The following is a 19,182-nucleotide window of genomic DNA, read 5'->3' on the forward strand; positions in this document are numbered from 1 at the left end:
CAGTCTCTCTAAATCCCTCCTCTCCATGAACCTGCTCTGCTCTGATTGGCCAGATGGCCCAGTCTGTTACGATTGGTCTACCGCTTACAGCACATGCTGGAAGCAAACGGCCATTATCAAAACTGAACCACAGCTCTGACTGGAGACTTTCTTCAGTCCTCAGCGATTGCACACATCATAAAGACAGTAACGATGGCATCGATTTTACCATATCAATCCGAGAGTGAGTCCGATGATAAAACAATGGAAGAACTTATTCAACCCTAACCCTGAATTGCCTCACTTTAAAACAAAGAAAACTGCGAAAATGTTTAAAAATCTGTATTATTTAGGTCATTAATCAAATGTAAGCAAATGGTTCTCCACTGTATGTTTACAAGTCAAAAAGGAAATATATAAAAGTCAAGTCAATAAAAGTAAATATAATATAATCATACCAACATTTAATTTTTTTTTTTTTTTAAATAAATGAATACTTTTATTCAACAAGGATGGATTAAATTGATCAAAAGAGTGACAGTAAAGACATTTATAATGTTCTAAGCAGCACAACTGTTTTCAACATTGATAATACTAAGAAATGTTTCTTGAGCACCAAATCAGCATATTAGAATGATTTCTGAAGGATCATGTGACACTGAAGACTGGAGTAATGGTGCTGTAAATTCAGCTTTGCATCACATGAATAAATTACATTTGGAAGCACATCAAAACAGAAAACAGTTATTTTAAACTCTTAATAATGTTTCACAATATTACAGTTTGTACTGTATTTTTGATCATATAAATGCAGCCTTGGTGAGCAGAAGAGACTTCTTTGAAAACATTAAAAAGAAGTTGAATGATAGTGTAGTTAAAAAAGATATTTACTTTTAACTAAGCATTTTAACAGCATTGCATTGCATTATATTTTTATCTTACTTTTTGCTATTGTGGAGAGATGTACTAACAGCAATCTACTGTCTTGTCCCACACAGAAGCTGATTTTGTTGGCTCAGCACTGGTGAAGGAGACAGTGAGCAGCTCGGTGGGAGATGACGATAAGATTTACTTCTTCTTCACCGAGAAGAGCCAAGAGCTCAGTCCATACTTCAGTCACAGCAGAGTAGCACGGGTCGCACGTGTGTGCAAGGTACGAGGCTACAGATGATCTCCTCACTCAACCCGTCACTGTACCTTTTCTTTTTCATGAGCATCTTAAGTCGTTTAATTAAAGTGTTCAAATTAGTGGGTATAATTCCAAAGTGTGGTAAATATGCTTTGCATAGCAAAGTGGAACTAAATTTTTCCACAGGGGATGGAACAAATATTTTATTTTCTCCACAAAATAATGATACAGATGGCAAGACACGGCCCTCGCATTTGATTTGTTCAGCGACATCCGTTGCCCTGCCCTGGAAAATAACACTCTGCACAAAAGTTCTTCACAAATGTGTTTTTAAGTGCTAAACTGTTTCATTCGCAGCGTTGTAAGGGCTCTGCCCTCAAAATGCTCCTTTATTTGAAGTGTGGTTTTCTACAGGTTTTCTAATAGGGTTTTACAGCAACGTGGTTGCCAGGCATTTCTCTCTATCCAACGACTCCCTTCCCACGAGACTCGCCTCTCTGTCTCGCTTCTCAACCCATCAGTCTAAGCTCTACACACTCTGATCAAAGTGCCAATTGAACATGTCTGCAATTTCACATCTTTTCTAGACCGCTACTCTACAGTGTTTATTTACCATCTGATCTAGCTGTCTAACATCTAGTTGTTGCCATACAAGATTTAAATTGTGAGTGTATTTGGGTTCAGCTGACATTATTGTGAAATTCGACATTATCGTTGCATTATCGACATTATCGTTACGTTGCTTTTTTCTTACATGTGAATTCAACTTTTCTTTAAAATGGGTTAAATCCTTTTTACTAAAATATAGGCTAGCCAATGTTATATAAATTACTTAATATACCATTCATATATACTAACAAAAATCTATATATTTTTTAAATAACCAATTTAATTTGTTTTTAATAATTTTTTAATCAGCTATATAGTTTCTGTTTCTAAATTGCCCCTGACCTCCCAGCTGTGAGACAATTTTGTAAAGTAGCCAGCAGCAAACTGCTAGCATCTGTCATTCATATCAACTTATACCCAATAACCTACACACAGCAAATGTTTGGGGGTTGTTTTTGAAAAAAGTCCCATATGCTCATCAAACCTACATTTATTTGATGCAAAAAAACAGTAATATTTGAAATTTAATCAATTATCAAGGTTGAGAACAGTCAATGTTTTTGTGGAAAATGTTTTTTCAGGATTCTTTGATGGATAGAAGAACAACATTTATTTAAAATAAAATAAAATCAATTAACATCATAAATGTCACATACTGTCACTTTTGACCCATTTAATGTCCTTGCTGAATAAAAGTAATAATTAAATAAATTAAATCGCATTGACTTTTGAACAAATATTGTACATAATAGTAGATTAGATAACGTAGACTGAATTACACTACATTCAAGAGGATTGAGGCCAGGGCTGGTGAAGTGTGTTAAGCAGGATGTGAGGACTGAGGGTAAAATCAGCTTCTCTGTGGCAGTTCACACAGCAGGGTCACATTAATGAGTAGATTATTGTTCATTATCCACATGCTTGTGGGGCTGAATGCTGTTAATACACATTAACTGACATTGAGCTGGGGGGAAAGCCATAGTTAAGGATAGTAACTCTTAAGTTGTTGTCAGTAACTGTGTGTATAAAGTCTCAATAAAAGCTTTCAGTTTCTACATACTGGTGGCTAGTCACATCCTTGTTTTGCAGAGTTAGATGCGTTCCTGGGTCAACATATGTTGTTGATCCTAGAACAACATTCCTGTTTGAAAATTTTGTCCTATCCCTAAACCTAACCCTTCCCATAACTTATCCCTAAAATCAGAGGGAAGTTATTAACACCGATGTAGAAGCACCATCCCCTGGATGTAAGCCTAAACTTGACATAAACTGTAAACTTTCTCTCAAATATGATTGGTTGAATGGAATGTTGTTCCAGGATAAACAAAGATGTTGATCCAGGAACATGCTGTACTTGGCGAAATCAGGTTCTGCGTAGGCTAGAAATCACTAGAAATCATCTAAATTTTTAAATCTCCAAAAAGATCTGCTGTGGATTATTGAATAAGTGCCCATGTTTTGTGCTCTGGTTTCATATCACCATACATCTGCTTCTGAATGTCACCAACTGAGATGATGGCGTCATAAATCAACATTCAAAAGCCTTTTTTCCCACAGTGAATTAAAGGTCGTTACATTATAGTGTCAGTGTTATTACTGGAAACTAAGTACTGAGGAAACCAAGAATTGCTAAGAAGCTTTGGGTCCCGTCAAAGTCATTCCTCCATGAAGATTTATTTTCCTCTTTGGAGGCAGCATGGAAAATTCACTTAATCCCCCTGACATGATGGGGGATTCCTTTACATGCAAAAAAAAAAAAGAGAGAATCCATCCAATTTAGTGCATTTCCCTTTCCCACAGTCACACTAACAATAATGTGTGCTGCCAACAGCCAGGCCAATAACCAGTGATCCATGTCAAAAAGAAGTTATAAGCTTTTTTCTGCTGTTTCTCTTGAGTTTTTCTAATAGTGTTCAATTAATATAATGTCTCTATGCCACTAAGTGCACCTAATGATAATTATTTTCATTGTGTTTACGTTTACTTTTACTGTTTACTTGTATTTGGAAGGCTTCATATGCTTAATGAATTCAAATGCAGACTACCTTTCAACATTTTAGGATGGGTAAGATTTGTTTTTAATGTTTTTGAAAGGAGACACCAAGGCTTTTTATGTATTAAAGCTTTTCAAATTTTACAGAACAACCCCCACCCCATGCCAGCTAATGAGTAACAAATAAATAAATAAAATATATATATTTTTTAATTTTTAAATAAATAAAAAATAGTAATAGTAAAAAAAACATTACTAATGATAAATGCCTATATGAACAAATACATATACACACACATAAACAATCAATAGCCATACATACATATGCATACAGATACACATACAAACATCTACATACACATACATTAAAAATAAAATACTTAAAATAGAATGCCAATACAATGAGTTATTGCACCCTGCAAAACACCATGTAATCTACGGTACCACACCTTTTAGAGCACATGTCCATCATGTTTCAATGATCAGTGATCACCTTCCAAACATTAAAAAAAACCTTACAAATCTGTAAGAATCTCTTTGGTTTACCAGCAGTTTCATATCTGATCTTTTCCATATGTAGCACACACACAGCTGAATTTTCATCAGTATTCAGTCAAATTTTTGAACGGTAGTGTTAGTACAACTTCTGGAATCTGCTGTTGCAACTTATGATTTTCTTTCAGCTGTTTTCTGTCCTTCATTTTGTAGAAAGACAGAGGAGGTCTTCTCACGCTACAGAAGAAGTGGACCTCCTTCCTGAAGGCACGTCTGGCGTGTTCTTTACCGGACTATGAATTTCACTTCAACATGTTGAGGAGTGTGTTTCATCTGGAGGGCTCCGGCTCTCAAGACTCTGTTTTCTACGGCATCTTTGGCCTGGAATGGTAAGATCACTTTTGTACAATCCTCCAATATCCGTTTTTGCATAATGAGCTATTTATTTACTTGCAATTGTTTTTTGATGTAGATTACATTTGTTATCCATGGAAGCTTGTTTCCGCCACAGAATAAAACTGTTTTAAAAGATAATTTAAAAGATAACTTTTTATCTCGCAATTTGGACTTTTTTTTCTCAGAATTGCAAGATATAAATGCGCAATTGCGAGTTATAAAGTCAGAATTGCGTGATATAAAGTCAGAATTATGAGATAAAGTCAGAATTGCTTGAAATAAAGTCAGAATTGAGATATATAAACTCGCAATTCTGACTTTCTTTCGCACAATTGTGAGTTTATATTTCACAATTCTGAATTTTTATAGCAATTGTTTGTTAATAAAGTTAGAATTGCAAGATATACACTCGCAATTGTGAGTGACTTTATATCACAATTCTGACTTTATAACTCACGATTGCGTGTTTATATCTCGCAATTCTGACTTTATTAACAAACAATTGCTATAGAAATTCAGAATTGTGAATTGTAAACTCACAATTGTGAGAAAGAAAGTCAGAATTGCGAGTTTATAAATCTCAATTCTGACTTTATATCAAGCAATTCTGACTTTATCTCATAATTCTGACTTTATATCACGCAATTCTGACTTTATAACTCGCAATTGCGCATTTATATCTTGCAATTCTGAGAAAAAAAAGTCCAAATTGCGAGATAAAAAGTTAAAAAGTTATCTTTGTTGAATTGTGAGATAAAGATGCAATTGCCTTTTTTATTTTTTATTCTGTGGCAGAAACAAGCTTCCATAGTTATCTGTCATGATGAACGTCACTTCTACTGGTTCTCCTTCTCAGAAAGACTGGATCTTAGTGATCTGCAGTGTGTTTGAACTCTTAAATGAAAGCAAACCATTTTTCTTAAATGGTCCTGGCAGTTGTATATGGAAGCTTAAAGTGTTGTGCTGCTGTACACGCAGGACGGCATGCGGATGACGCCTCAGTCGATAGTAATTAAAGGATTCTCCGAGGTAGCATCATGTAATTTTGCTGTGACTGGGGGGTTTGTTGAAATAGATTTTGTCTATTAGTAAGTTCATCTGTCAGCCTGGACACACTCCTTGCTTTGGCTCATTCTGGCCCTATACATCAAATGAGGCGACAGCATTAACAGTCCACCAGGAGCATCAGAATGAAAATCGCTGACACGTCCTCTGGCTGCATGCAGCACGAAGCATGTTTTATTCATAAGCAGGTCACAATCTCTCAGGAGATCAGAGAAATTTGCTCTGGACACGTATAGCCAGGCTTTGACTCATCATTGATAAAATCCAAAATGTTGTACTTTGAAGCTTGAGGGCCACATTTCTATTTTTGTCAGCATGACAGTTTAGCATTTTCTTTTTATTCAATTGTTTCCTTTCACACATATCTTCAGAGCTAAATTGGTTATAGCACATAGTTCACTCTCGCTTTACGTCTGCCGTTTTGACAGACATGACATGGTCTTGACGCGCTGCTGAAACCAGAGGGGAGGTTCTGATGAGCTGCCAGGCAATCAATCTGTGGGTTGCGGCTGCCTGAGGTGCAAACCGCAAACATATGAGTAACAGTGATGAATGACAGGACAGGCAGGACGATAATGTCTGCTACGATAGAAAATAATTAGGCAGAAGAGAGCGAGCGAAACAGGGAGAGACACATAACGTGAGAATGAGTGCGTCAGCTGAGCTCTGATGACCTGATCACACTGACCTCTCTAGCAGGGTAAGGTTGAATGACTCTTGTGTCACCACTCACCATGTCATCAGTTTGAGTGTAAAGTTTACATTGACGTGGGTGTTTGTTTTCCTATTAGGCAAGCCTAAATCAGACTTGGAAACTTCAGTAAAAGACCTTTTCTCTTAAAGGGATAGTTCACCCAAAAATTAACATTCTGTCATCGTTTACATCAGGGCTGCCCAATCCTGTTCCTGGAGATGTACTTACCTGCAGAGTTCAGATCCAACCCTGATTAAACACACCTGGCTGTAATTATCAAGTCCTCCTGAAGATCTCAATTATCTGGTTCAATTATGTATGATCAGGGTGGGATCTGAGTGTATGTTTGCATGACAACGATGTACTAAAAACAGAAAACGTTGTCAAAGCCATCCCCATTCACACGGATCTGCGAAAATGATTAAAAAGGCTGTGTTACGAATGCAAGGTCAGTAGTTGGCGATGTCACTTTGTCAAGAAACAACCCGGCGAACACGTGATACTCAGGTGTGAATGTTAGGGGTGTGACAAGATTCAGCTCATGAGATGAGACATGAGATTGGGTTCACAAGAACGAGACGAGACAGTATTTTTAAGAAATCCTCAATGACAAAATTCATGACTGGAAAAATAGTCTGCAGGTGCATTTTGAAATGCTTTAACTAATCATCTTGTAATGAATGTCATTTCAATTCTACTTTGAGTATGAATTATCAAATGCATTGAAAGACAACAATATATAAGCACTGGAATAACCAAACTCAACTGACTGGGCTTTTCCCCTGTATGAGTTCACATGAGTCTCTTCAGTACATGAATTATGAACTTCCAGAACTTCTGATTGAGGCTTTGTGTGAACTCCTAATTGAACTCCTTTCCACAAATTGAACATAGCAATAAAAATGTATTCATCTTAAATGCAATCAATAAGTGCAACCATAATCAAAGTACTCTCTCAATATTCAAAGTGCAAACAGCGACGAGAGCTAAGAGGTGGTTACAACTACACAGCCCAGCCTAAGATAGCGTTGATATTGGGAGCCTAATTTGCGTGAATCAGGGAGCTTGCATTTACTTTCGCTTTCGATCCACGATTGCACGTACTCCGTGTATAGGGAGCGGCGGTGCTGAGCGTGCATTCTACAAGATAAGACATTCATCAGACGCGTAGGCTCTGTTGCGCACAAATCTTTGGCCGTGGTCCTGTCAATCATCTCACCTTACTCTCATCACGTGGGCAGTGAACTGTGATTCCTGCTGCATTGTGTGTGACTTCAGCTCAGACGCAGTCGCACACAGTGCAGAGCGGACATTTAAAATTGAAGTGACCATTGTCCAACTAAATTAAATAGTTTTTATTTCTATATCAAAAAAAAGCAAAGCGATAGTGTAATGTAAACGTAGCAGTGGCATATTCTATGCTAATTTCACTCTCACGCTCCGTCATGGCGATATCGCAAGACAGCTTTTCATTCTACAAGAAATGTTGTCACATTTTAATCTTGTGAGATCTTGTGGCACGAGACGACAAGAAAACAAGATTTAAGCAATCAGACTAACTGTGTTGAGCCATATAACGGTGATTAGGTTTCTGTCGATGAATGTGTCCAAACCGTTGCTCACCTGTCTAATAAAACATAATATATTAAAGGATCTTTGGTGTTTCCATGGTTTCTACTAAATAAAACCAGAAATCGAAGGTAACGCAGGTATGATGTCATTGATAGGCAATGCACGGACACGTGTGTCCTGGTTAAAATTGCTTATATCTCTGGATTTAAACATGAATTCATACATTTGGTATAATGTAAGTACACAAGTCAACAAAGTATATAACATTGTTCTAGTGGTTTTTTGGATATTTTTACCCAACAATCTTACATGGTGTGCCTTTAAGCTACTATTGGAAACACTCTTTTCCCTCCAGTGCTTTTTTTTTATTTTTTTTACGTACAGTCACTTCTAATAAGTGTCCGTTCCTCTTTTTTCACTAGGTTGTACTGATCACTTGAGGAGCTTTGTCTATGTTCCTGTCTTGCCCCCTTCACCCACTCACTGTCATCCCTCACCTCTCTCACACACTTTTTAATAAATTTGTAATCTTTTTTTCGTGTTTCCATGGTTACACAGTGGGCTTATGAAGGTTCTATGCTGACATGCCAAGACCTTGAGAAACAATGAGCGCAGCACAGGCTGAGAGGCTCGGTTAATAAACCCAAGCGTACCAACTGGAAGCTGGATCAGCTACAAAGCGCTCACACCTAGGCTGATTCACCACTTTCATGAATGCACCATCTATTCACAAATTTTCTTTGTGCTCCCTTGAAATATATCCTAAAGAAATGGCTGAGTGTGGGTGTACATAGTCCCAGCGTTGGTTCAGGGTTTTACCTGACATCATGTAGTATTGGATTTCTCTCTTTTGTGCTGCTTTGAAAGAATACTCACCAGAGCTTCTTTTTCAGGAAAAATGTAAAAGCATCTGCTATCTGCCAGTACTCCATTTCGGATATCCAGTGGGCCTTTGAGGGGCCTTACATGGAGAGCAAAGAAGACTCCGGCTCCAAATGGGCACAGTACACAGGGAAGTTGCCAGAACCTCGACCCGGCTCGGTAAGGCCAACAGTAGCTATACACGATTACAGCTATACTGATCCCCTGTTTCATCTTACACTGGCCTGATTATCCTCATCCCTGAAACTCTGCCTGCTTGCTGACTCTGATGGGGAAGCACAAGTCAGCACTTCACAGGTGGAGCTACTAAAGCTCTCCAACCGCTGTGCGAGGTACAGGTAGAGCGTTGATCTGATTTCATACAGAAATCAGATGCTGATGAGCAATTTTATAGAGAGCACATGGAGAAAAAGGGGCTTATTTCATCAAAGCTTTTGCCATGGAGATTAGCAGCAGGCAGAAAATCTTTGCTGATTGGCTGCATTATGAATTTTGAATCTGTGATATTTCTAATGAGTGAGCCTGTATGCGAGTGAGGGTTGATACCTTTAATTGATGTTTGGAAGTTCTCAGAAATGTATAGGAAAGAACAATTTTGGTTTTCCCTGGCCTATTTTAGGTTTTTGAAAACTTTCCTGTAAGATTTTCTTCTTGAACAATTTCTGTCAGATAATTAAAATGACTGTTAAATTGTACATTTTCAGTCAAGAGTCTGAGAATAGCTCAATGTCCTACATTCTCGACGGGTTCTTGGAAATTAGTAGGTAATCCGACTGTGCAAGGAGAAGGGGGGATTGTTTGTGTCTGCCAGCCTTTCAAGGCTGTGAAAAATATGGCATCATGTACAGTAATGCAGCGGCTATTTGCACTGTGAAAATAGCAGTATTTTCTTAGTGATATGCTATTTACACTAAGTGAAAATGGCATATTAGTGATAGATGCTATTTCCACTAAGTGCAAAGCAATAGCATTTATTTACACTATGTAAAAATAGCAGTATTTTCTTTGCAATATGTGTAAATAGTAGTTAGAGACTATCTGCACCTCAGTATTTTAGTACATTATGAAAGAGTATGCAATAATAACATATTGAGTGTAAATGATTATATTTATTAAACAAATTCCGCCTTATTGGGACAATAAAGCCCTCCCTACACCTACCCCTAACCAATAAACACTTTATTATTGAATAACCATTTGGCCCTTTAATTCCACTTTTCACATATTTTCTTTATATTTATCGAAAATAAATGTCTTTCCAATCGGATATGCGATGGGAAAAGGGAGAAGTAAGAGTTCAGCAAAAGGCGGATTCGAACTCGGTGTCGATCGCGTCAAAAGGATCTGTAACGCGCCTTACTCCGTACGCCACTTTTGCTGACAGATCACAGGCATTTTTTGTAACCAGACATTTGTGGGCGGAGTTAGTGTAAATAGCCTAAGCCAACAAGGCGGGCAATTTGAACTGGCCAGAAGTGATGTCCGGAAGGGTTATTTGTACACAAATAAGGAAAATATTATACAACCATACATACATTTTTCTTTGGTTCTCTCTTGTTTTTGCATGTGTTCATAATTTCGTTGTATGACAGCCTGGCCAAAAATTGTCCACACAATTTGTTTGCGTTATCACAAATAAAACAATTGACTCCAAGCACAACAATGCAATAAGCTTACAAAATCATTTTTAATAATATTTGAATAAAGGGTAATGTCAATTTTCCTAGGACGGACATCACTTTTGGCCACTACTGTCTATGTATTGTTGGAGGGTGACTTTACCTTGCTTGTGCTTTCCATTTTTCTTCAGTGCATCACCGATGAACTTAGAGCAAGAGGCATCAACTCATCAACTCACCTGCCAGATGACGTACTTCATTTTGTCCGGCGCCATCCGCTCATGTACAGGCAGATCCTTCCTCAAGGACAACGCCCCCTGCTGTTTAGGAGGAATGTGGACTACACTAAAATTGCTGTACACCGAGTGACTGGTCTAGATGGTCAGATATACCACATACTCTTCATTGGGACAGGTACTGCAGTGGCCTCCTCTTAGCTGCTTTTTATAACAATTTCTATTAAACTATTAAGTCATTTATCTGAAATAAAATAAAAGTGGGAATGTATTTCATCTGGTTTCGATGTTCCTCCAGATGACGGTTGGCTACAGCGGGCTGTGAAGGTTAATGGTCAGCTGCACATCATTGAGGAACTGCAGCTGTTTGAGGAGTCCCAGCCAGTGGACAGTATAGTCATCTCCGAGAAACAGGTGAGAAATGAGTGTGTCTACATTCTGGAAGTTGTAAATACATTATTACAACAGGTTGTTCCCATTATAAATCCATTACATTCTGTTTGTATTTATACGAGTGTAATTAGATTTTATGCACAGTCCACAATGTGAATCTTACTACCCACTTGAACCTTTCTTTGTCAGATGAGTGTGTATGTGGGTTCGCCCAGCTCAGTGGTGCAGTTGCCCTTGTCCACATGCAGCAGATACTCCTCGTGCTTTGACTGCGTGATGGCACGTGATCCCTTCTGTGCCTGGGATGGACTGGAGTGTGTGGACATTACATCACATAACAACAGGTACGAATGCATGGTCATGGATTCTAGTACCTCTGCTGTCCTTATTAACTTTTTAATTTGACATATCTTAATTCAAGTACTCTATTAATAAGGACATAGCATGATTTTGTTTGTCATGGAACTCTGATCATTGAAACATTAGGAATGCACAATATATCTGTACCATATTAGTTAAAATTTTCTGCATCAGAATATTTAATTATATTTTATATTTAAATATTTATTTGTTCATGTTAATTTTCCATATTTTTACATTTAGATTACCGTTGCCATCATCTAACACTCATTTAAATGGTACCGGTAAATAAAAATTAATATAAATGTTTTAATACTGTACATTATAACGATGTGATACCTAGATTCACTTGTAGCAGTTCTAGTTTTTAATGTTTTATTTTTCATTTAAATAATCAGACATTTATCAGTTATAGGCTATTATATGAAAATAATTATCGGTTTATCTGAATCAGTCAGAATTCTAATGTTGGTGTGTCACCAATAATAACCTCTCTCTATCTACAGAGCTAATCTGACCCAGGATATTCTGAATGGGAACCAGGGCTGTAATGATTCCACAGCAGATGGTATGAAACACATTTGTTGTAATAGTCAGTGTTAAGGTGATGATTCAGTGTAATTTTAGTATTATTTATATACTATTATAGTATTTATTAAAGCTGCTGTCGGTAACTTTTTTTTGTGTTTAAGATTTACAAAAAGTATATAATGAGAATGTACAACATGAATCCATTTTCCAAACCGTGTTTTTGTCTTACCCTGAATCATTATGGTACACTTATAATAAGTGTTTATATTGGGACTATTTCAGACCGGTCTGGTAGGAACCGCTGTGGAGGAACACAGTCCCTGCGTGACTCGCCATAGACATAAACAGAGAGAAGTAGCTCCGGCTGCAATGTTCTTCCGCATGCAGTTCTGTTTATTAACTGCTAGAGCGCAAAATGTTACGGACTGCAGCTTTAATATTTTGAATAGTAATGTATTTTAATTTAAATTTTGCTTGTGTCATTTTTATTGTTTTTTTTCTATTTAGATTTGATTGATTTGTATTTAACTTTTAGTCATTTTAGTACTTCAATTTATTTTAGTTCAGTTAGCAACATTTGTAATTTTTCATTGCGTTTTTTTTTTTCAGTATTTATGTTTTAATAGTTTTAGTTTACAATAACAGCATTGTGATTGTTGCTTTCTACATCAGTGTAGTCAGTTTTTTACCTTATTCCTCAATTAGTCATAGCAAATGGTATATGTCAGATAAAGTGGGGTGGGATGATGTGGATATTAGCCAATATTTAAGGTTTCAGATTATTCCTAATGATTTGGAATAATTCCTCCAATGATTTACCATTATTGCAGTGATATAATCAAGCTAATTAAAGGGTTAGTTCACCCAAAAATGAAAATTCTGTCATTAATTACTTACCCTCATGTCGTTCGACACCCGGAAGACCTTTGTTCAGTTTCGGAACACAAATTAAGATATTTTTGTTGAAATCCGATGGCTCAGAAAGGCGTATGCGTCGTGAAAGGCCTCCATTGGCAGCAATGAAATTTACACTCACAAAACCCATAAAAGGTACTAAAGACGTCGTTACAAAGTCCATCTCACTACAGTGGTTCTGTAGCGACGAGAATAGTTTTTGTATGCAAAAAAAAAAAATCAAAATAATGACTTTATTCATATGACATGAACTCACGAAGCACCACGACCACTAGAATATGCCAGTAGCTTGTGGCTGTAGCTGTGTTGCAGCCGCTTCCATCTCTTGTAGTTCACTTTCTGTATATTCAGGTTCGAATAAGTACGGTTGGGCAAAAAAATGCAAATCCTCCTCTTCGTCGAAATCTGCTGACATATTTACGAATTATGTTTGATGTACAGAACAATCAGTGTAGAATTCAACAGCTTAGATACAGCTCGTCTTCCTCTGCTTGTAAACAAAGCTCCTCGCTTCCGGGTCATGTGTCGGAACGCCGGCTCTACGTCATATTCTCGTGCATGCGTCGTGGTGCTTCGTGAGTTCATGGCAAAGGCCTAGGTGGAAGATAGAAACTTGTTGAAGTCGTTATTTAGATTTTCTTTTTTGCGCACAAAAACTATTCTCGTCGCTTCATAAAATTATTGTAGAACCACTGTAGTGAGATGGACTTTGTAACGACGTCTTTAGTACCTTTTATGGGTCTTGTGAGTGTAAATTTCTTTGCTGCCAATGGAGGCCTTTCTGAGCCATCGGATTTCACCAAAAATATCTTAATTTGTGTTCCGAAGATGAACAAAGGTCTTACGGGTGTCGAACGACATGAGGGTAAGTAATTAATTTTCAACTAACCCTTTAACCCTAAATGTGGACCCCAATGTCCCTGTAACTGACGTGTGTGTCATCACTCTGTCACAGACCAAGTGTTACACCGCTCTCGCTCTGTGGTGGCGGGCGATGACGTGCTGCTTCAGTGTGAGCTCAGCTCCAATCTGGCAACCCCAGAGTGGATGCTGAATGGAAATAAGCTGCAGGGTTACGGGCTGGACTCTGGCTACCGCGTCGGCACTGACGGCCTCCTAGTCATCGAGGCACGGCCTTACCAGAGCGGCAACTACTGTTGCTTCGCCCTGGAAAATGGTGTCCACGTTCCTGTGGTGATCTACAGCTTGACAGTTCGCCAGGAGCTTCTCGCACCCTCTCCTGTGGAGCCAACGCAACCAACGCAGCCTCGCTTGACCACAGCGATCTACTGGAGATTTCAGACTTCCCAAAGTGACTCCCCGGAGGACTTCCATCCAACCCCAATATCTCCTCGCTTCGAGTTCCTGTCCATGAGGAATATGGAGGCCATGTACCTATCCCTAATCACAATCCTTGGAAGCCTTTGTTTTGTTCTAACAGTCGTCCTGTTGTACGTGGGATTCTGTTTGCAAGGGCGGAGAGGTAAATACTCTTTGCGGGCAGCTGCTCATGCCGAAAGGAAGCGAGGTGCTCACATGGAGCTCAAGACCATCTCCAGCCACTGCAACGGGAAAGCCGATGCTCACGACGGCCTGCTGCAGATTGTTCCAGGAGAAGCAACAACGTCACCCAACAAAGAGCTTCCTCCCGCTCCACCTCTCCCACCGCCTCCAGAATCAGAGTACATCAATGGATTCTCTGCCACCTTACCCAGCGTCTTACGCAAGATGAATGGCAACAGCTATGTGTTACTGAGACAGACCGATGGAGATACGACATCTCCGCTCTATTACTCCTTCACAGAGGAGCTCAACAGGATCCTGGAGAAGAGGAAGCACACGCAACTGTGTAGTAAACCTGATGAAAGCTCAGTGTGAACCTTCCCTACCCTGCGGAGGTGTCCTCTAAAGTGCTCAAGGGCAGTATCATTGTCTAATACCCCCTTTTTACTTTAACGGGATGTTAATAAGTAGCCGCAGCAGCAGCTTTTATTGGAATATAAACAAAACATTGGTATTCCTCTAAAAGGCTAAACTGCCTCTCCGTTTACATTTCAAATGTAGAGCTTTTGACTTTCAACAGACTGAGGAATGCCCACTGGTTACAAAATAGCAAAGAACGAACACATGGAAATTCTACCTCAGCAAATTATATCACACAGCTTTCGGCTTATTTCAGAGTGCTTGTGTTAAAATTGGGGTTGGAATTTGGGATGTATAGTTAGGGACACGCAGCAAGGGAATCTTCAAAGCAAAAGATCCCATCTTGGGGAATCAAGTAAATTATTCCGTTACAAACTGGTTGGAAGGGACGTTTACAAGGCAGCATTATAAAAAAGCTACAAGATGAACTCAGATGGAGGTTTTGTGCCTGGACGGAGCAAGTCGTGAGAAAACTCTAGTGCTGTCAAGCACTGAATGTCTTTGCATTTGTCCTTTATTTCTTCAAATTTATGCCAACACTGACCATATCAGTAACAGCTTGTAATACTAATCATGATTAAGAAGAGCAGGGATAACAGACTTTGAATACAATGAGAAATGCACTTGATGGTACTAATGATGTAAATAAGGCTTTTATTAATAGTTTCACAAGGGTGGGAACCCGGGAAGATGACAGTATTAACCACTGAGATGCACTTTATGGACCGGTAGCATTTGTTTTCCATGAGGTGCTGCTTATTCTGACAGCTCTGGAGAGGATGGAATGGAGTACGGGAAGATTGTGAACGATGTGAAAGTGACAATATGATAAAACTGTGTTATACTCTGAATTGAAAATGCTGCGAAAGGGAAGACTACAGTATGTGGACAGAGAAATGACCCTGAGAAATGGACAACTGAACATGCCAAGTCTGGATTTGTCTGATTCGGATCTGTATGTCTCACATGCACAAGAACCGACATGATTCCTCATTGGATTCCTTCATCAGAATTCCAGAGTCATTAGCTGCTAGGTTTCCATGGCAACCACAGAGTAGAGGTAAATCTGACATGGCCTTTTTAGATTATCCTTTTGACATGACCAATTATTTTAGCACCTCTTACAGTCAGGTCTCGCCGTCTTAACAGAGATTAGCGAATTAGCGGGACGTCATGAAATTGGGCTTCTGCTGCCAGTAAATAAACTAACTTCAGTTCTAGTCGGGACATGATGAACAATGAGTATTGTAACATGGTTATATTGGGGGGGGGGGGGGGGGGGGGGTTAATAATCCTTTCTCTTCCAGTAAGTCCATTAAACTGTTGTGTAAATGTTCGTCCTGGAACTGGTCCAGCTTCAACTGCCCACACTTGCGTGCAAGAGAGTTTTTGGCGTATCTCCTACTACTTAAGGAGAGCATAGCACCTGGTTCTGTCTGTTTAGATCAGAATATGCAGATTGCAGTGGAGCCAAGTGGAGAACATTAAGGCCACATGTTCAGAACACAGCTAAGATGAGCACTGCTGATAGTCTAGTTTGCTTTCATTGTTTTTGTCTTGTTGAATGATTCCGTCTTGTTTAGAAGAGTTGGACCTATTTTTTTTCACTTTCTTTTTTTCCTACAGTGGTTTGTTTAAAGCATAGTGCACGTACAAATTAAAATAATGTCATTATTTAATTACCTTTATGTTGAAACAAACCTGTACAGTATGTTGTTACTTTTTCATGGGACACAAAAGAAGACATGTGTAAGTATGTTCACTCAATTATGCTGAATTCTGAACCGCATATTATACTACTCTTACTAGTTTTACCCATATCTTTCCATGGCAGAAATTGTAGGAGAGGTATGCTAGTATGCAGTTCCGAATTCAGCAATAATGACCAAAAAGGATGCAATAAAATAACACATATTTAAAATCTTCTGAAGGCAGATTCAAAATGTATCACGAATATGAATAGTGACTTCAAATGCGAATATAGCACATAAGACGTGGACCACTTTTATGATACCTTTATGGTGCTTTGTCATTTTTTGAGCTTGACGGATTATGTTTCTTGCCATTAATCTTTCATTTTTTTACTCCATCATCTCCCCCTCCCTGAATCTCTCACAATTTCCGTTTGACAAATGGCATTCATGTCCGTGCATACACCTCCATCATAGTCTCTAATGAGAGCAGAATACATCTGCATCCACGTCTGACCTCCACTCTCCCAGAGGGTCACAAGCTGTGATTAGATGCTTGTCTTCATGCAGCTCATACGGTCTGTGCTTGCAATGTTTACATCCCTTGAGACTTATAATCCTGTGAAAGAGGCACTCCTGCAGAATCTTCTAACATGCCAGGACAGGTTTGTGGATGAGAAATATCTCGACCACTGCCCGCATTCAAAGTGAATTTGAAGTGCACTAGAGAGAGAACGAGATTGACAGAGAAAGATGAAAAGCGAGTCTGGAGATTGCATAGAAATAGATTGGGAAATGGTCATTAAGCCTTTTATCCTCATTTAGAGCAACTACACAAGGCACTCAGCAGTGCTCGGATCTGCTTCCAGATTCAAAAATGGCATGTTAATGTTGCTAAATGCCATTGGTTCTCCTGGGTGTAGTAACTGAACAAGACACTTTTGAATTCTAGGCATGAGCAATTTCGATCGCATATTGCATGGCTTCAGAAGAGTTGATATAGCACAAAAAGAGTCATATCAACCACTTTCATGGTGATTTTTTTGTGACTTTTTTCATTATATGCTGTTTTTTAATGTTTTTCAATTTTAGCAAATAGTAGCAGCATACATGTTTGGAATGACACGAAGGAGAGTAAATAATAGCCAAATTCTTGGGCTAAATATGGTTATCATTACTCAGAATTTGTCCTCTGCATTTAACCCATCAGAGTTAGTGCGCACACATTAGGAGCAGTGAGTAGTGAACCCATACACACCCGAGTGGGGAGCGATTGGGGGTTAGGTGCCATTTTGGGTTTATTTTTTGACAGATGTCAAGAGAGCAGGACCAGCTTCTGTTTGATGCACAGTCCCAAGAAGTGAAATGAATCGAACAAGACAATATGATAATGTCAAAAAATATCAGACATTTCAGTCCATACAAAACAATAGATCTCTCTGCAGTGTAATCCATAAAGCATAAAGGAGTCACCGCTGAGGTATAGGAGAATTATTGATCGAGTGGGTTGCATTGTTTTGTAGTACTATTAAGCCATTTTCAATATGAACTAAATACTTAATAAATAATTAAAGAGGTTTATGCCCTGTATAGATGACCAGAAAAGAAACATATATCGAGTTTATTGGTCCCTTAAGTCATGCATACTTTATTCCAGTACATACAGTATAATTGAAAAATGTGTCAGTGGGAATATTTATTTTATAGCTTTGTACAGTTTTGTGTATATTTATTTAATTAGTGTTTCAAACTGGGATTTTCTAAATTGTGATTGGTTAATAGTGCATGGCTATGCATTTTTGCAAACATTATTTACAATTTTTTAAATAAAAACTGTAATAGACATAATAATATAGATGATGCTGATAATAATAATAGAAACGAAATACCCAAATAAGTCAAATAAAGCATGTTTCTATTATTACAGTATTTTCCAAAATTGTACAAATTGTTTCCAGTTGTACATGTGCTAAAATGTTACACAACATTCCAACTAAGATTGTATGCTTCCTATTTCTTGTGTTCAGAAAATATTGTTAAATCTCCTGCAGAGCAGACCATGTCTCAGAGTCACTTCAGTACACAGTTGTATGCCTCTTCAGTCGTGGGTAGGTTTGTGTGGGCTGCCTCTGGAACTGCATTTAATGAAGCTGGTTAGACCTATGCCTGTCACCATGGTGAAAACACCATAGAATTATTACGAATTCATGTTTAATTCTTTAACGCTCTCTCCATGCAAGAAACATTCTCGACTATCTTGCCTCGTGTTTGTTCAGACAGTCAAAGCCCAAGGTATACATTTAATGTGTATATCTTCCCCTTTGTCCAAGGGCAAAGTGTTATGTTTTGTGTTTAATTAACAGTAATACTACAGGGACATGCTTGCAGGGGAGGAGGCTGAGAAGTGTGAATCCATTTTGTTCAACATTGGAAACTTGTAAGTCTGACGTTTGATTTGTTTACATTTGACCTAGTCAATTATTTTAATAAACAGTATTGAAGCTTCTGTTTGTGTCTTTCTGGATTGGTATTACATGAAATAAATGCAAATTTCAGTCAGTCAAGCATATTCAAAATGAGGTTAGCATACCTCACCTGTGTTGACATGTAGGTGCTTTAACACAACAGGTTATTACCACTTACAGCTGGAACAGGTTGTTCTGTGGTCAAGTGGTATTCAGTGTGACAGAATATTTTCTG

The 19,182-nt window shown here is 38.4% G+C and overlaps 1 protein-coding gene across 1 annotated transcript in view; it reads left to right on the forward strand.

Annotated features, from left to right (window-relative positions):
* The window catches only part of sema4ga (sema domain, immunoglobulin domain (Ig), transmembrane domain (TM) and short cytoplasmic domain, (semaphorin) 4Ga), a 45,996-nt gene extending 27,014 nt beyond the window's left edge, over positions 1–18,982 (forward strand). Inside the window, exons 8-15 of the mRNA XM_079842652.1 lie at positions 978–1,132; positions 4,419–4,594; positions 8,826–8,973; positions 10,625–10,847; positions 10,968–11,083; positions 11,252–11,406; positions 11,929–11,990; positions 13,824–18,982. Coding sequence (XP_079698778.1) covers positions 978–1,132; positions 4,419–4,594; positions 8,826–8,973; positions 10,625–10,847; positions 10,968–11,083; positions 11,252–11,406; positions 11,929–11,990; positions 13,824–14,746 — 1,958 coding nt within the window. The 3' untranslated portion in view covers positions 14,747–18,982. The remainder of the gene's footprint in view (positions 1–977; positions 1,133–4,418; positions 4,595–8,825; positions 8,974–10,624; positions 10,848–10,967; positions 11,084–11,251; positions 11,407–11,928; positions 11,991–13,823) is intronic.
* The last annotated feature ends 200 nt before the right edge of the window (positions 18,983–19,182 follow it).

The sequence above is a fragment of the Gobio gobio genome, assembly GCF_949357685.1.
Source record: "Gobio gobio genome assembly, chromosome: 18".
In the NCBI taxonomy this organism is placed as follows: domain Eukaryota; kingdom Metazoa; phylum Chordata; class Actinopteri; order Cypriniformes; family Gobionidae; genus Gobio; species Gobio gobio.